The sequence below is a fragment of the Carcharodon carcharias genome, chromosome 18 (assembly GCF_017639515.1).
Source record: "Carcharodon carcharias isolate sCarCar2 chromosome 18, sCarCar2.pri, whole genome shotgun sequence".
In the NCBI taxonomy this organism is placed as follows: Eukaryota; Metazoa; Chordata; class Chondrichthyes; order Lamniformes; family Lamnidae; genus Carcharodon; species Carcharodon carcharias.
Window position 1 is genome coordinate 36,866,745 of NC_054484.1, and position 19,416 is coordinate 36,886,160.

The following is a 19,416-nucleotide window of genomic DNA, read 5'->3' on the forward strand; positions in this document are numbered from 1 at the left end:
ACTATGCTTGTGTGCGGTGATACCTTGGACCGACGACGGCCAGTTAATAGCTGCCGGCAGGACCGTGGTCCAATTGAGGACAGAGGCACTCAGAGTTGCTAATGAGAGGGCTGGCAGCTCGGCTTCCTCAGCCATTAGAGGTGGCCACTGCTGAGGATGCAGCATGAAGGAGAAGGTGCCTCAATGCTGAGGCGCCCTTGAAGACTGGGTAAGGTCCGAGGACCATTCTGGCCGGCAAGCCACAGCAATCAGTGAGTGGGTGGGTGTTGCATATTGCAGCAGCAGTGCCTTAGCCACAGATGCAACCATTGCTGCTGAGGGACCTCTTATGGAGCAGCCTTAAAGAATGGTGCCCCACCTCTACCCCTGTCACCCTCCCAGGAACCTGCTGGGAGATGTTCAGGGCTTTGGATGGCAATGGGTTTGGAATGGTGTAAAGGTGGGATTACCCCAGTGTCAAGGATGTTGGAGTAGAGTTTGGAAAGCCACATCCATTCGTTTGAGTCCTGGCTCTTGAGTTCTAGGTAGATGCAATTGATCCCAACTGTCTTCCCAAACTTTATATCTGTCACAGCTGTGTCTGCCCATCTCTTTGCTGAAGGCAGTTGAAAATGTGGCGTGTAGAGCAAGTTTTTCCAGAATTGATGACAACCTACACGTGGTCTTCCTGCGGGTGCTAATTCATTGAGAACTATTTAGATAATGTCATCAAGGAGACAACTGAATGTCCGCAAGCAGGCTCCAGTCTGAAAAGCATGAAAGCATCTCCTAGGTCTCTCCATTCCTCTACACTTCTCAGAATCCTGTATTTTTTGTCTATTTCCTTGACTTATTTGCTGTTCCCAAATATATTACCTCACAGTTCTCCAGATTAAATTACATTTGCCATTTTTCTGCCCACCTGACCAGTTGATTGATATCTTCCTGCAGCCTACAGCTTTCTTTTTCACTATCTACCACACAGCCTTGGACTAGTACTGCTTCCTCTACCATTGAGGTCCTGGTCCAATGCAACCCACCTTGTTCCTGTCTGTCCCTTGCCTCCTATCTGCATTTCCACCACCCCCCCCTCCCCTCAACACCTTTTCACTGTCTCTATCTATGTTCCTTTCACTTCTGCCTGGCCACTGTTTCTCCTTGTTCTCCCCTCTTACAGCCTCGTCTCCTTGATCCTAGGAAGAACTCAGATACTGAGAGGAAAATCTCCGCGGAATCCCTTTGTACACAAAAAAGGAACTGGGGCATGAACTACTCTTTACTCCCACCTCTTCACCACATTGAGCCAAAAAATGATCCTATGCTTAATCCCAGTGTCAAAACATATCTTTGTATTCCTATACCCCCATCACGTGTGCCTGCTCATCCTTCTCCACCCTGTTCCCTCATGTTTCCGCACCCGCGTCTTCTCCCCCCCCCCCCCCCCCCAACCCTGCCCTCCATCCACCACTGTAGCGAACCAATTCTCTGAGCTCCTCTCCTTTTCTCCACTTCCCCCAACCGTCAACCCTATGCCCGTCCTCTTGCCTGGATCCATTTGTTCCTAAGCACATAACCCACCCAATCACCAACTTATTGCATTCCCCAACAAACACCCTCCCGCCCTTCCACAATAGTCTAACCATTTTTGAATTCATCATGAAGCCTCTGAAATGCCTATGACCACATCTTTTCAGTCTGAGAAAATTCTTCTGTCTTTGTTTTCTGGTCTCCAACCATCTCTTGGAGCATGTGGCCATACGCCCTTAAGCCTTTACCCCATCGTCTTTGCTATCAGTCTCTTGTGTGGTATCTTTGCCCATGCTTTGTGTAAATCATAGAAACCACATCAAGACATGTCTTTTACATCTGTGCTTTCAGCTATTTCATCATTTAATTCTGTCAGGTTGCTTAACCATGAACTGTCTTAAGAAATCAGCGCTGATGGGTACTGTTAACTCGTGTTTGTCTAAGTGCTTTGTGATATAGTCCAATAATTTACTAGTAACTGAAATAAGACTGAAAGTTTACAATTACCTGGCTGATCTCCACCTCCATTTTTTTTAGACGGTTGCTACATTTTCAACCCTCCGGTTCTCTGCCATAATTTTACTTTTGTGAAATTATAGAGGCTTCCCTCATGATGTACGAATGGAACTCTCAGGTTCCAGTGATTTCTTAATATTAAATTTATTAGTTTTTTTTTTATTGCAGATTTACAAAACAGGCGTGGTAAACAGGCTGATTATGCACTGGTGCACAGTGACCTTCCAATATGGATGAACAAGCCACGAAAGAAATTATTCTTCCCTTTTACATCCATCGGCTCCTTTTCATGTTGCTGGTACTGATGACTGTACTAATGCTGATTCTAAACTTGCGTAACATAAAGGTGTGTAGAGTGGTATAACCAACATGTTTAGAGTAAGCTAATCATGTTCACCAAGGTTCAAAGTAGTATTGTTTAAAAGCATGATGGTTTGTTTTTCCTGCACCATATGTTCCATATGTGAAGTATCAGGATGCCTGTTGTTGTCTCTTTAAACATGGCTGGGTTTTCTCCCAGTTTGAGTCCTGCTGGGTTATACATCCTCGCTGTAGGGTGAGCATTGTGTTCCAGACCATTGCCCGTGCTCTCTTTGACCACCTGCTAGGAGGTGCACAATGTTAGTCTGGTGAGGACATTTTGTCCCTTTCCTCTCCTCCCCTTCTGCATCAGCCATCTGCAGGTCGATACTGCACCCCACTGCAGAGTCGCATTGGGATCACAGCATAGTAGAATTATTGAATTTGGATCTTTCTGCTGAGTGATGAAACAACAATAAGAAGTGTCAATTTATTGTCCCTGCTGTTTTTTAGTGCTGCAATTAAATAGCAAGTGACATAATTTTAATGGAGTAACATTATCCAATGTTAAACCTTTTAAACTGTAAGTGCTGCTTCTCCCTTTCTCTTTTGTAACATGATGCAGAGTTTTATGGGCAACTGCTGGTGATTTTGTAGGTGGGGCGCTCATTAAATTCCCTTGGTGGCCTTCCAGCCGCCTACCTGCCTGCCCCAGACTGTCTGCAATTTTAACAGGAATGAGGGAGGCCAAGTGCCTACCCTCACCTTGGCCACTTAAGGGCTGTTCAATTTTGAGGCAAGTGGGAGGAGGTCGGGGGCAGGGGACAAGTCTGGCAGGTTACCCTGCCTGGGCCTCAGGTAGGAAGAAAGGGTGGCTGCCTCCCTTATTTCCTGATGAGTCCCCTTGTCCAGGTGCTCCCTCCTCTCGTCCCCTGGCCTTCCTAACACGAACCCCATCCCCTCCCTTCTTCCCGCTGAGAGCCCTCTGACTGCATACTTGGATGTGGGTTTCCGGGCACTTAGACCAGGTGTGGTCCAGCAGTGGCTCTGCTTTCAATGGCACGGCTCGGACTAGAGCTACTGGCCAATCTCCATGGCTGTGGGGCTGCCATGGTCACCAGGCATGTGTTCCCTGTTGACTTTTTTGGTGATGGGGGATGCTGCATCATCTGAAAAATTTTGCCCATGTGAAAAGCAAGGCAGATATGTACTGTATTAAGAAACTGAGATTGTGCCAAGCACAGTTCTTGGTGCTTATTGAAAATGACTGACAGAGAATGTTTCACATTGTCAAAGGTGGTCATCTGGCAAGAATAGAACTAATTAAAACTCTCAAGGTTTTGAATGGAGTTATGGGAACTAATCCTGCTGGGATACGATTCCATGAGCAGCTGGTGCTTTCTCGTACTTAGACCAAGCATTTTTAATTAGTTAGCCTTGACAGCGAGTGTTGGTGAGTCTGCTGGCTTTTAGGAGGGCATCATAGGGAAGCCCAACTCTGTTCTTCCTCTATGCCACACATGCTGTTCCAACAGGAGTCATTGGATAGTGATCAGGAGTGATAGCATAGACATTTCACTTCTCACTAACTCAGCAGTGCTGAGGCTAACTCTGCACACACTGGGGATTAAACCTGGAACTTTCCTGGTCTGGTCAGCTTCACTTATTAACTGGATAAGTCCACTGAGCTGTCTGAGAGTCCATGGCCAGCCTTTCTACAGATTTTAATCATGGTGTAGCAATCCTGAAGAAGTCTGTTATCTGAATTATCCTTCTCTGCTTCTTTATGTCTAGAGGAGGTTGTGCATTGGGAAGTAACATGTGTGTGATGGCAATGGAAAAGATATTAATTAAAAATGTTCTTCCTTTTCATAGTATGATAAATATTTAGCTTCTGGATCAGAATCCAAATGGAGGAGTTATCCAACTCCAAAGTCTTATTCCACAATGAGGCAGAAAGTAGGAACAAGGAAGCTCCCTTGGACACACAGACTGTTGCAATGTGGCTACCAGAATCACAGCTTCACACCTGAAGAAAGGTCAGAGGGGACATTCCTTATGAAAATGATTGAATGGCCAAAACCACCCAGCCCTGCTGTGCCCTTTCAGAAAAGCAGTGACCCAGCACATGTCCGCTTTGTAATTTTAAATTCTACAAAGACTTTCTATGTTGGGGATCAGTTACAAGTGATGCTGCAAATGATTGATTTTGAAGGCCACCCAAAGCAATATGGGGGTGACTATCTCCAAGGCTGGATCCACACTGTAGATTTAAAAGCTGGTTCAGCAGGAACAGTTGTAGATAACCAAAATGGATTTTACTATATAAATTTTAATTTATCTTGGCCAGGGAAAGTTGAAGTGTCTGTTTCCCTCGTTCATCCCAGTGAAGGGATCCAAGTGCTTGAAAGGCTACGCAAGGAACGACCAGACAGAGTGTATTTTAAAAGTGCCTTCAAATACAGAGGTGCTTCAGAGACCACTGTGTGTAATCTTTGTTTGCCACAAACTAAACCGCTCTGTAACTTTACTGATCTCAGGACTGGGGAGCCCTGGTTCTGTTACAAACCAAAGAAGCTTCCCTGCTCTGCTCGTATCAACCATTCTAAAGGAGGATATGAGAAAGGTATCTTAACTGGAGAAGAGATGCGTTATTTCCAAAGGTATGTCACTTGAGGTTGTTTTATTTTGACTTTACGTTTCCCATGCTGAACCATGGTTGCATGGTTGCCAATGGTGGAGAAGTTAAAATTGGGATTGCGCAAGCAGCCAGAACTGGAGGTGTGTAGATATCTCAGAGGGTTAAAAGGCTGGAGGAGGTTACAGAGCTGGGGAGGGGAGAGGCCATGGAAATTGGGACACCTGAGAAATATTGCATGGCATTTAAAATTAATTTCCAATGATATCATAGACTTTGAATAGATTTTGAGATGTTGCTAGCTGTTATCTAGCATAGATGCAGTGTGCTGAAGCACCTGTTCCTCGAGAATTTGTCCTGTTTTCTATTGTGGGGATGAATTTCAGAGCACCAATGATAACACAAAAACAATTTACCATGCACAAACATGCAGCGAAGCAGTGAGTTAATAGTAACAGTCTTACAGATCTGTAATGCAAAAACAATATTACCGGCCTATACAGAGCTCACAGGTGACCTGCGTCCAAAAACAGGGTATTCCATGCTGCTGCCAAAAATGGGAAACCCAGCAAGCAAAAAGAGGCAAGAAGGGCTGAATGCAGAAGGTCAATGCCTTTTGCAGTACTGCTTGTGGGCTATGAGGTGCAGGAGTGTTTTCTCCATGGCCCAATAAGCACGCCTGCTTTCCTGTCCAGGATCACCTGAGACACTCACCTCCATTTCAAATGCACACTCCCCCCATGATTTCCGCTTCACAATCTCCAACTCTCCTAATCACCATGCTCTCTTCCTCTCCCCTGAATACAAGCACCCCTACACCCTGTGATCCTTCCCTTGCAATCCTCCTATCCCATCTGCTGTCTGATACTTAGCTGTGGTCTTGCACCGCAGGCATTCCCACCCAACAGGGAAACTGCCTGTCAAACTGACTAGCTATCATGCAAGAAATCTGTTGAAACATTTCAAGACATTCCTGCTGTGAATGTCCTCAGAAACCCATAGTTCCAGGTTTCTCATCCAGAACTCCTCTCTATCCATAGCCTGTGAACTAGTAGGATAGCTAACCATTACATTTTCCGTCAAAATAAATTTAAAGGTTAAATATTAATCTATCTTGAAAAATACCCTTTTATTTTTAAAATTAGAATTGGGCTATTTTCTGTATGTATTCAGTTTTTATATTGATTCAATGGTTTAATGTGCAACATTTTTATATTTTCAGTGAAGTCAATATCAAGAGGCCGATATTACCCAGTTCTACAAGTTATATAACTGTGGAGCCTTTACCTCGGGCAGGTAAGATATAGGTAAACTTGTGACTGGAAAATCAAGGGCAATTAGGGATGGGCAACAAATGCTGGCCTAGCCAGTGATGTACACACTGAATTCCATGATGAATTTTAAAAAAATGAAGATTTGCTCTATTAGCAGCTGTGAAAATGTATTGATAACCTAAGGTATAATGCGTCATGATTCCTATTTCTTGGTTTTCTTTATTTTCAGCCACAGCTCTCGGAGAATGTGCCCGGGGAAAGCCCATGCTATCACCATCTGGTTTTTATTATAAGGACCAATGGATGTCAACGACCTGCAATAATCGCCGGTTTGACACTCCTGCAAGAATTACAGACTGTCTTCGCAGAAAAAATATTTATCTATTTGGAGATTCTACTGTGCGCCAGTGGTTTGAATATTTGACTGAATTCATTCCAGGTTGGGTTAGTTAGTCTGTGTCTGTCTGCCTCCTCCTGTCTGTCTTGCTATTAAACTTGGTTAACTACCTTCTTCCATGTAGCACAGATTAGACGCACATGTGACACTTGAAATTTGTCAATTTTGCCTTTATAATTGGCTCAAATACAAACCTGAACAAAGGAAAGTAGTTGGAAAGTTACTGATGAGAAACATCTCGTGATTTATCAGAATAATCTTAAATGACTCACCAACCAATAAAAGGAAGGTGAACGTGAACCAATCAAAGTACTTTTAGAAAAATGTTTTGCTCTGCCATTTTACCCCCTGGATCCACTAAGTGCTTAAAAATAAAGTATGAAATATTATGAAATAACTTGATTTAAGCTTAATGGCAACATTGTTTCCTATCTTTGAGTACCTTTATTAAAACTTGTATTTGAAGTTCTCATCTGAGCATGAACTTAATGTGCTAGATTTTTTCGCCCTTTGACCCCAAAGACTGGCCATTTCTCTGGGTGCAAAGAGCAGGAAAAATAGCCCTAGGTCTGTTTTGATCCATCTATGGCCTTTTTAATTGCCTCAGGATTTCCAGGGCTTCCCTAGGGATAGACAGGAGCTGGGTCTGTACCTGCAATAATGCACACCAGCAAAGTGTCTGCTAATGAAGCAGGAGATGGGAATTCCAGCCTCCCCCTTCAATTTCCTGGAGGAAAGGTGATTGGACCCCCACTGATCGGAAGGCTAGTGGGGAGGCAGGACGGTGGGGGGCAGACCCAGGGACAGGACAAAGACGGGCAACATTCAGTTCTTCGGTTTTTGTATATCCAGAATGTTTTGTGGTTTTTGATTTCTCCATCAGCAGTGAAGACCCAAATTGTGGAATATGATCCCAGTTGGAAGCCTGAGATGTATGCCAGACTGGGGGAACCTTGGGTCATGTACTAGGTCAGGATAGCAAATACCAGCAGTGCTGTGTAGAGTAAAGAGTTAACATCAGAAACATACACGCTGCTGATGTAATAGTAATGTCAGATCATGTCACTGAGAAGTAAGAGAGGTCTGGAAGGAGGAGAAGCTCCAATCTTGTGTAGAGGTCCAAATGTGTAAATACTTGCTGTAAATAGAGAGTAATGGTTTTGAGGAACTACAGAGTCAAACAGCATGGAAAATTCCCAAAACCCTGACTACATAACTAAACATGCTGGGCCTGGGCAGAAGTTTTGTACTTTGAGGTTGTTACTTCTGTCCAGCTCCAGGGAAGATGGGTGCCAGAAAAATCTTCCTTAATATATTTCTCTTTTGCTGCCACCTATTAGCCAAAGGGAATTCTGTAGCCTGCAAATATGCACAAATTCAATCACTCATTAGTAGAATTCTGTACAAATGGAAAAGTATATTTCTTTTAAGTTGGAAATCTATCTGAGGCACTATGAGGTGATTTTGAATGCAATGTTGATACATTTTTAATAACTTCAACTTGCAAAGGCAGTGTTTCAGAAAATATTTTCATGCTCTTGTTGCCAGTCAGTCATAGAGGCCGTGAAATTGGGCTCTGTAATGCTGTTGGTTTGGGTACTTCCGGCCACCTCTGACATGGCACGCGTGGCACCCCATGCTTTGAAGGGTGCGAGTAAGGAAGTGCCATGTCTGTGCCAGAAGAGTCAGCAGTGATAGGATTGGAGTGCCAAGCAGCTGTAGAAGTCTATACCCAGCACGGATTTTCAGAGAGCACTTCTGAAACCTCATCCGGAGCAATGCCTGAGCTGACTCAGATTCAACTGTACCATCTCCTTCAAAACCTGCAGCCTCATAGCAAGGATGGCACTGCCAGTGGTTGTAAAGTTCACACTCGCCTTTGCCATCTACATGACAAGATCGTTCCAGTTGGGAGCAAATGACATAGCAAATATCTCCCATTATGCCATCCGCCTTTATGCCTGTGAAGTGATATAGGCCCTGTAGGCAAGTTGAGGTGATTTCATCTTGTTCTCTCTCAGCAGGGAGATGTAGAATGAGCAGCCTTTGCCAGGTTAGTGGGATTCCCAGTCCCGCAGGAAGCGACTGACTGCATGCTAGTGGCTCTGCCGGCCCCATATGTCAACAGGATGAGGTACAGGAACTGCAAGGGCTACCATTCCATCATTGCGCAGTTTGTGTGTGACCATCCACAAAGGCATTATGTTGATAATTGCTATCTACCTTGACAGCAGCCAAGTTAGCTACATTCTGAGGGAGTCTGCTATCATCCTGATGGCGGGCAGCAAGTTCTTCTTGACAATGCTGCAGCCACTCCTGTGGGGCAGGACCTCACTCAGTGTTGGCAGATTGTTGGACTGCCCCTTTAAACGCTGAGACCTGAGCCATGATGGCATCATTCTGAGCCTGAGCTTCCGCTGCACCACTGAAACTTTGGGTAGCTTCTGCCTGTGCCCAAGTGGGATCTGAGACAGCAGTCTCCAGATGCTGCATCATGTCTCGCTTTGTAAGTGCTATCATGAAGCTGGCCACCACTTCCATGCTGGAAAGGACGGGCTCCAAACTCAATATGATACGTCCGTGATGTTGGAGCTAGATTCCTCCTTGCTCTTTGATGATAGTAAAACTGTTGCAAATGGATTTCAATATAGCAAATGTGAATTCTCATATTGAAAAGGAATAGAACAGGGTACCTTCTAAATGGTGAAAGGCTAGATTCAGTGGAGGTCCAAAGAGTCTTAATACAATGGGGTAGGAAGCCATGTTTCAGCTGTTCAAAGCAGTAGCCCACAACTAGAGCATTCTGAACGATTCTTGGAGCCACACCTTAGGAAGGATATATTGCCTGGGAGGGAAGGGAGTGTAGATTTACTGGAAAGATATCCAGTAAAGGCATAAATTATGAGGAGAGATTAAACAAACTAGAGTTGTGTTCCCTGGAATTTTGAGGATTAAGGGGTGATTTGGTTGAAGCTTTCATGATATTAAGGGGAACAGGTATGGTTGATAAAAACTATTTCCACTCACTGGAGAGTCTAGGGCTAGGGACCATAGTCAAAAAATTGGAGCCAGGCTGTTCCAGAAAGCCGATCGGTGAAGGATAGAACTGGAGCCAATCTGTATACACCCTTATAAGTAATTATTTACAAAATCACATACTACAAGCATATACCTCCTAACCCAACAACCACAATTTCAATCTGTGCCTATTTATAGGGGAATAAGTGAATCTCCAACTAATGCCCACCAACTGCATTAAATATAATTAATATAATTAACATATTCCCTTTGCTCAAAATATAACTGAGAGTTTATATGTATAACCAAAATTTCAAAACAAATGGTATCAGAAAACTCCACATTCTATATAAAGAATTATTGTCCCCCTAACAATTTCTTCAGACATGCATTTTTGTTTTGTAAAACAATTAGTTGATGACTTGCATCCACTCATTTAATTTTGGCGATTTCCTTATTCTCCGGCATTTGTTTCAAGCCAGCAAGGTCAATCCATAGCTTTATCTCTCTTACACTTTTCATAGAGCCACCTTTATCCTAGAATGAAGGAATATCTGTGTAACATTCAGTGGGTGCACTATCTTCAGTATGCTCATTCTATAGAATCCCACTTAAATTTTTTTGATGAATAGAATCCCATATTCACAACCTCAGCAAGAGCCAATGTTTCAGCAGCCGAAGTACTTTAAACAGCCCATTTTGTTTTCTTAGTTTCCCAATTTAAAGGGCAATGTTTTCAATAATTCCCCATAAGAAACATTATGAAACCAGCTGCACTAGAATACCGATCGGGAAGATTAACATGTGCAGCATTGTTAAAAATGACTCGTTTCATGTTCTTTGGGTCACTTAAGGATAGAAACTTAGGTATGAATTCCTCAAGATTTAATTACATTTTTTTTTGCCCTTTAAACATTCTTGACTTTAGGATGTTTCATTGTAGTACTTAACTTCAACACACCAAAACTAGCATCTGGTCTATTCTTGAGTGCCCAACTAGTTCAACTGAGCAATCAGGCTTTGCAATTGTTCTGTCTCTTCTTTAGATTTAACGTTATCTCTCTGTGATGACCTAGTGTGATTAGTTGGGATGGGAGTAACACACTCTGTATAGAATTGCTGATTTAAAGTTATTCCAGGCCTGCCATGCTTAATATATGAACCTATATATTTTAATGCACCACAAGCCTGATTCCCACTTTTAAATTCTACTCTAATCTTATTAATAACATGTTTCTCAAATTCTGCTGTATCACCCCATAAGAAATCTTTGGACGGTTTCAGAAAGGCTTCTCTTTGAAAAGTATTACCCAGCATTTATGTTGAATGATCTACTGTTACATGAATATGTGGCCAAAAGAGCTAAAATGATTTTCAAGATTCCTTTTCCAGGCATGGAAGAGTCCCCTCTAACATCTGTATCACCCAGTTGCTCATCAAAATCCTTAGCAACTGGCCTTGCTTTAGCTTTATAGGTCCCATTTGCAAGGATGTTTTTTTTTTAGTATAAATCCACCTTTGTCCAGCCTTATCCAGTAGCTCAGAATCAATCCGAACTTTTCACAGCTATCTAATTCCTTTTGTGGAGAGAGAAATGGAGTTAACATTTCGAGTGTGCATGACTCTTCATTAGCTCTGAAGAAGAGTCATACGGACTCAAAACGTTAACTCTATTTCCCGCTCCACAGATGCTGCCAGACCTGCTGAGTTTTTCCAGCATTTTCTGTTTTTATTTCAGATTCCCAGCATCTCCAGTATTTTGCTTTTACCTAATTCCTTTTGTTCAGTCTCTCTTATTAGCCTCAGAATTATTGGCAGCTATCAAAACATCACAATGATGAGGGCTTCTATTTCTAGCTCTGTTCTGAGACTGTTCTATAGCCTCTGTTTAATTGTATAATTTATCCAAGTTACGGCCTCTACTTGTACGTTTATGTCTGTTGGGGCTACTACTGCAAAATCCCCCTTCTGCACCTTCAGAAAGTCTTTCTCTGTTACATGATTGTTTTCTGACACAAGAGTTATTCCTGTGCTTTGCACTTTGCTTTCTTACACTCCACTCTTTCACCCCATTTTGTCAGTTCATAGACCTTGCTCCTTGGTCATCAACCTGAACAGTCAACCGATGTTTAAACTTGCCAATAGCTTTTCCCGCATGTTCCATAGTTGTGACATACTTCCATTCACTAGACCTCTCTGGACTATATGGCACCCTGCTACTCACTTTGGGCAGTTGACCTTTGTTGGTGACAGCTCTGTCATGGGTGTTACATTACTACTGTCCAGCCCATGATCTACCTTATTGTGCTCCTCAGGTCCTTCATCACAAACACATGACCATTTGTGGTACAAGGTGCCTTGTTTACTCCTATCAGCTGTGCAGAGTCCAAGATTTTGTCATTAATTCTGATTAATTGTGGGTAATGAATCTTAACAGTTTGATTACCACGTTTGAAAAGCACTATCTTACCATCATGACCAATTAGCTTACCAGGGCACTTCCATTCCCTCTATTTTATAATGCACCAAATCTTCTGAGTTCAGTTCTGTTTCAGATAATTAACGTGATACCTCAGTGCTATCTGAATTTTCTCAGAAACCTCAGCCTTGATTAAAGCCTGTCTCCCTGCATACGATGCATTCGCATGTGCAGTAAAAGTAATACTGATCGTAGTACATTCTGGAGCGGGAGGACTGTTGTATAGCGCAGAAGGCAATTTGGGATTTTGCCCATAGACTGAATGATGAAAACCATATCCACCAACCATCTGGAGGGAATTCTTTACATGAACTGTCCATGCCAGGGCAGCTGTCAACTTGTAGGGCAGAATTTTCCTCCCGTTGGGTGGGGGGGTGTGAGGGGAGGGGCGAAGAGTTTAAGAGCGGGTGCGTGGAGGTGCGCCTCCAATCAGGGCGCGCTTCCATTTTACATGGGTGGGCCAGTTATGCTGTGCGCTCCCTGTGCGGGTGGGGGGAGGATTCCCTAAACCAAGAGTGTGCTCTTTTGTGCATGCAGCATTTCATTGATCACCGCATGATTCCATTCATATTGCTGAAAGGAATTTCAACTGTGGTATTCACGATCATGTTTTCACATGTCTCAATTCATCATTGGCAAATTCTCCTCCATTATTAGTCCGAAACTTTGATGGTGCTTCAAATGCTGCCCTTATTCATTTCTCCATTATTTTGTGCATTTAAACTCTTCTGTCCTTACTATATCATAAAGACTAAATCTAGTTGCCAAGTCTACAAAAAATAGAATGAAAATATTTCTGTCTTTGTCCCATACCTTAAATCTTGTAAAGCCAAAGCCATTGGAAGGCTTACAGTAGGATGTGGTGGCATCCTCTGATACTTTTAAAGAGATTTCACACTTCTCTCTCCTCTCTTCTATTAGTCTTGTATGCTCTTCATCAACTGCACCTGCATCTTTTAACAGGATTTTTAACCTTTGACAAATAAGTTGAGCAAATTACCTTTGTAACTTTAAGACAATTTGCTTTTTTTTATTGCTTTTTTCTCTACGATTCATATCATCTGCCATTAATACTTTTCCAACACCTGATGTGAAACATCAAGTTTTGTTAAGGTGATATAACCATGCCCTGACTGGGTGAACTCAGATCCTCTCACTTTCCAAAAAAATTGCCTTATCAGGCTCCATGTCAAGTTTTATTTGTGCCTTTTGTGTATATAGAAGTTTACCCAAATCGCATAATTAGCTCAGTAGAAACTCCATTAGTACTTGTAAAATAGCTGGAGTAAGCCTTTATACATGGAACTGCAACTCTCTTTGGTGAGCTTAATGTGTTGTTATTATCATGCCTAAAACAAATAATACTTTTATATTTGTTACTCTTGCATTGATCTTCACTACTTGATAGATCAAGCAGACCAATCTGTTTCACATACTGCACAAGTGCAAGCACTATCTACTATTGCAGAGTTAAAGGAGCCTGCAACTAATACATTCATCACTGGCCTTGTGACCAGCATAATTTGCTTGGAAGCCTTATTACTTTTATCCTCTTCTCAGAAGTCTCTCTGTCATTTGTCTTTTCAGGGACCCCACCTGTCCGCTTTGCGTGGTTCACCACATAATGATACTTTGAATCTTCTATTAACCATTCCTTGGACATTCCTGGGATTAATTTGCCTATTTTTGTTATTCCAATTCTGTCTTGCATTCTAATAACCAGATCTGCTGAAGGTGATTTCTTCCTCAATCTGTCTGTCTTTAACCCTTCTGTTGTATTGATGCATATGTCCAGTAACTGGACCTTTTCAAAACCTGGCAGTCATGGAGTCCTTTATTCTTTATATCACTATGGAATGCCCCTTTTTCCCATGAAGGCTGAAGGAAATAACTGTTCCCCCAGGATTTTTTTCAAGGCAGCAGACATCTGATCGAACAGAGTGTCCCTCATTGAGAACTGAACACCAGTTACAAACCTGTCTGTATGACATATCTTAGCACAATACAGCAATATAAATAATGGTTCTGAACCAGGGATCCACAAATGGAATCTTGTTAATCTTTTATACAATCTTTTACAGTCCTTGATATATTCTTCCATGGAATGGCAATCTTTTTTTCTGAAATCTATCAATGTCTGACCATGCCTCATAGACATTTAATGGATCATCTTTCTTGTAGAATTCATCCAAGAACTCTAGTAGAAGGTGCAGACCTTCATTGCTATCTAAAATATGTTATTTCACATTTTACTTCTCAGAGGTAGTGACAAGGCCAAAGCCTTACTTTGTTTTCATTTTAGTAGGGACCTAACCCATTTTGACATATCCACTTCATTCTTCCACTGATCAGATGGTTTAGATTCAAAGAACATCAGAGGATAACATTCCCTGACAATTTACACTTGCTTTCTACCAATATCCACAATGGCCATTAGGATTCTGGTTTTCTGTCTGATTTTTTTTTTCCCCTAATTTCCAACCTTCATCTTTAGGCAATCAGCTGCTGCTACCATATTTCAGAAAGTCAGTTGGTGAACAATAAAAATGGATCCAATCTTAACACCTTTTTTCCAAGCATCTATTTACAAGAGTTATACATTTTAAGCTCCTAACCCAACAACCACAGTTAATATTAGGGGCACAAGTGAATTTGCAGTTAATGCTCATCATCTCAGTAAATTACGCAATTAATATCAATTAACACAGATCTTTTAGAGTGAAATTAGGAAATGCTTCTTCAGGCAAAAGGTGGTAGAAGTTTGGAACTTTTCTGCAAACAGATCAATTGTTAATTTTAAAACTGTGTTGGATTTTGTTAGCAAAAGGTATTAAAGTTTATGGGACAGATCAGCCCTGATCTCACTGAGTGATGGAACAGGCTCAAAGAACTAAGTTTTATGTTCCTAGTGAAAGAAGACAGTCTGGCAGGCCTGCTGTCTGCACCCTCATCAAATGTTTTCATGTATGCCACCTCATCAAATTTCTTATCTGAACCCCCTATGGCAGGTCTTGTTTGTGACCTTGCCCTCCGGTGAGCTGGCACATGAGCTATCCTTTCCACTTGGTGGCTGCAGCCTACCCATGCCCACTGACTCACCATGTGCTGGTCCTGATTCTATACTAGCCTCCAAAGTTCACATAGTGCCAGTATCACTGCTGGAAGCTGCCAGTGTCAGATCAAGTAATGGTGCTTTTTCATCAGTGGTGAGCTGTTACTCCCTCTCTTCCTTCAGAGGCTGCTATGGATCGACAGGCAGCAGTTCTTGAGTATCTGAAAACAGAAAAATGGAAGGTGATATTTGGGGCCAGGGGAGTGGGGTGAGATGGGATTGAATGCAAGATGTCCATGGTCACACTGTCTGCAGCTTGTACTTCATGTCTAGTAGCTGGATGAAGATGATGTGGAAGGTGAGAAGGGGCATAAGGCAGTAACATACAATCGTCCCAGTATTTTCTGCGATGCCGGATGTACCCAGAGTCTGTTGCAACCAGCCCCAAGATGTAGAGCACCACCTCTTCTGTACGGCTTGGGTGCTGATTCTACTCTGCTCCCTTCTACTGCATGCCACCTTACCCTGTGGCGTAGAGGGGAGAATGTCAGTGATTGTGTGGCATCATGTTTCGTTGATATGCCTGCCATAGATGAATATCTGGAGGCATGGAAACATCAAGACATGTGTAGCAATTATGGCTTTGTTTAGTGTGTATTGTGCCTTTAAGAGTAATGCTTGTTGAGGAAGATCAAATGATCTGTAGTAACCAATAGGAGAGTAGTGTGGGCTACCTTTTCAGACAGTGCAGAGATGGAGTTGAAGTTGAAAGTACGTTTATTGTTGCTGTTGAATATATTGTTAATAAACTTAATGTTCCTGCCCAAGAAGTGTCTTCTGATCAACTCTATCAATAGCACAACTCAGCCACCACTCACAACAAATAGGCGATGATGATAAAATAAGGTTAAACAGAAGAAATCAAGTTGAAAAGAAATCGGCACTGTACCTCACCCAGTAATTATAAGTTGAAGTTTTGTTCGAATCGAAGAAGTTATCCCCTCTCAGAATGATGCAATTTGGAAGAATTGATCCTTTTGATTCAGCCATGGACAATTGGTCTCGTTGCATTGAACGCCTTGTGTTCTTTTTCCAAGCGAACAAGATTACGGGGGAAGAGAAGAGGTTAGCGATCCTCTCAAGTACATGTGGAAATAAAGACTATGGCTTGATTCGTAGTTTGATGGCACCCAGTGTCCCAGATTCCAAAAATTTTGATGAATTGGTGGACCTCGTGAAGGTTCATTACCAGCCAAAGCCCTTGGTGATGATGCAAAGGTTCATGTTTAACTCTAGAAATAGAGCTCCAGGGAAGATAGTTGCTATGTGGCAAGTTTGAAGCAGTTAATGGAACATTGTGAGTTTAGTACATCTCTAAACGACAAGCTCAGAGATTGTTTAGCATGCGGTGTGAATGAGGACAAGATTCAGAAGAGATTATTGTCCCAAGTGAATTTGGATTTCAGGAAGGTGCTAGAGATAGCACTGGCCATGGAAAGTGCAATAAGAGATTCAAAAGCCATACAGGGAGTGCAAAATGGTGCCGTCCTCTACTAGGGTGGGAAACTCCAGCCAAAAAGGGTGCGACAATGCAAGACACTGCTGAGAAGCAGGAAACAGACCCTGCTAGCTGGAAAATGAGAAAAAATGACTTAGCAGCAAAAACAAAGAATTTCATTAGAGATGGAAACAAGCAGTCTTATAACGGTTGTTCTAAAAAAAATCACGTGTTATTATTGCCACAGAAATGGACATACAATGAGACAGTGCAAGGAATGATTCAAACAGGCTTTGAAACAAAAGAAAAAAAGCTCGGTGAGATCTACAACGTAGAACAGCCTGAAACAATAAATTCAGATATTTACTCCAAGATAAAGCAAAATACTGTGGATGCTGGGAATCTGAAACGGAATCAGAAAATGCTGGAAGAACCCCAGCAGGTCTAACAGCATCTGTGGAGAGAAAAACATTTCGAGTCAAAATGACTCTTCTTCAGATTGAGGCAAAAGTCGTAGCATTTTCGAAGCAAACAGATGATGAAATTTTGGGAGACCCAACCACTCAGCTCACTCAAATCGAGCTTGCAACTGAGAGTAGTCTGGCCAATATTGAAATCAAAAAGAAGGCCGAGATTAAATTCAGCGCTAGTAAGAAGAAGGCAGGTAGAAAGAAGACACAGAAACACAAATGACACTTTGGGCTGAATTTTCCTGCCGTCGGGGGGTTGGGGGCTTGTGTGGGGGCGGGCAGGAGCGAGCCCGGACCCGATCGGCGCCCCCATTTTACGTGGGTGGGCTAATTAAGGCCCACCCAGTGTGACGCACACCCGGAAGCACTGAGCGCTTCCTGTGCAGGCGTGGGGGGATTCCCTGAGAGGTTCCTTGCATGCGCGTGAAAGAGTGCAGAGATCTCCCCAAGGTACGGAGGTGCCTCATGGAGATTTGTTTCAGTGATAAAGTTTCAAATAAAGGATTGTAACACTTTTAAAACATGTCCCCTCATGTGACACTATCACATGAGCTGGGACATGTCAAAGAATAAAAATATAAACTTTTATTACATTTTAAAACACTTCATGAAACTCCATCCCATCCGTGGATGAGATTTCATGAAAAATACGAAGGCCGTCTGGGCTTTTTGCCTGCCGGCCAACCTTAAGGCTTTAATGACTTTCTTAATGGCCTTAATAGGCCTTTGACAGTTTGGCGGGCGTGCAGCTGACGCTGCTACGTGCCTGCCGAACTGACAATCTAAATGAATGGCGGTGATGTCGAGACGTCCGCCTGACATCACCGTGTGTCATTTTACGCGTAAGCGAGTGGGCTCCTTGCAGCATACAAATACACTTTCGTACATAGGCCTGGAAATAAAAATTGCAAACGCCAAAGCACTTAGTAGTTTGCTTTTACAAGAAAATGATGAGCATGTTCCTGTGGAGGAATTTGTTTTACTGTTAAATTTGTCATGAAGAGACGTTAATGCCTACAATGTTATTGGAAATTATTTTTAAAACTGAATTGTAGTGAGGTCTGTGTCTATGTGTGTATCTTAATTGGATTAAAGCCAGCTAGTCTGGGTGCTTTGATGTATAGTAGTTTGAGATGTTAATTTGGTAAACATTAAGTAGGGTTAGAAGATGTGACGAATACAATGGAAAATTTACATTCTAAGGAAAATCTAGGTATAACCAGAAAGGAGTTTGTGTGTGAGAGTCAGAGGCATTTAAGATCTAACCAGCCTGTAAGCCTATAACTGTGTCTGCAAAGAACCAAATTGCAAGGAACCCCATTTTGAATTCGTAAGGTCAGATGTACTTTGCTTGGTGTCTGTTTAAAGCCTATGTTATTGTTGCCTTGGTAAAGATTTACCTGGGAGTGATTAATTTGGGATTTGTTTAAAAATTATTGTGGGAGTAATTTGTAGATATGTCTGTGTTTAAATTTGTTGTTAAGTTAGTAAATGTTTAATTTAGTTTTACATAAAACACCTCTGGAGGCTCAGTGGTCTTATTCCTGAATTCAGAGCTGCATCTCAAACATACCAATTGAAAATATAGGTTTTGACAGTTGTTCAAGTTGCCCTCAGGGATTTAAACAACTCAGACTTTACTAACTGCTGTGTCATAATAAATTTCTTAGATTCCTTGCTGGTATCTGTTCAATAGATCAGAGGGTGGACAAGTCCGGACCCAGTCCTATCTCAAGTACGAGAACAATTGCTACATGGTTGGTCACAGGAGTCTCTATCTGACAAAATGAAACCATACTTCAACAGAAGGCATGAAATAACTAGTCAGAATGGCATCTAATTGTGAGGAGCACGAGTGATAGTTCCTCCAAAGAGAAGGGAGCTACTTTTAATTGAACTACACTGTGCCCATCCAGGAATTTCCCCAATGAAGGCCATAGCACGCAGCTATCTGTGGTGGCCTGGGATGGATAGCGAAATAGAGAGTTTAGTAAAGCACAGTGTGCAATTGCAGAAGTTGCCAGTCACTGGAACGGCCAGGTAGACCCTGGGTGTGGTTAGAAATTGATGATGTTGGACCTTTCCTGGTTTCTGCTCATTGTCAATGTCCATTCAAAATGGTTGGACGTATATGAGGTGATGTCACCAACGTTGGGCACTACAATTGAGAAACTACGTCAGAGTTTTGCCATTCACGGACTACCAGAAGTAGTTGTTCCCAGTAACAGTGTGGCACTTATGAGGGCTGAATTTCAACGGTTTATCAGC

At 42.4% G+C, this 19,416-nt stretch overlaps 1 protein-coding gene across 2 annotated transcripts in view; it reads left to right on the top strand.

The window, feature by feature from the left end:
• LOC121290542 (NXPE family member 3-like) overlaps nucleotides 1-19,416 on the top strand; it is a 65,810-nt gene that overhangs the window by 21,792 nt on the left and 24,602 nt on the right. For both annotated transcript variants that reach the window (XM_041211041.1, XM_041211040.1), the window contains exons 3-6: nucleotides 2,191-2,368; nucleotides 4,198-4,985; nucleotides 6,183-6,256; nucleotides 6,464-6,673. In XM_041211041.1, the coding sequence (XP_041066975.1) occupies nucleotides 2,252-2,368; nucleotides 4,198-4,985; nucleotides 6,183-6,256; nucleotides 6,464-6,673 (1,189 nt within the window). In that variant the 5' untranslated portion in view covers nucleotides 2,191-2,251. The remainder of the gene's footprint in view (nucleotides 1-2,190; nucleotides 2,369-4,197; nucleotides 4,986-6,182; nucleotides 6,257-6,463; nucleotides 6,674-19,416) is intronic.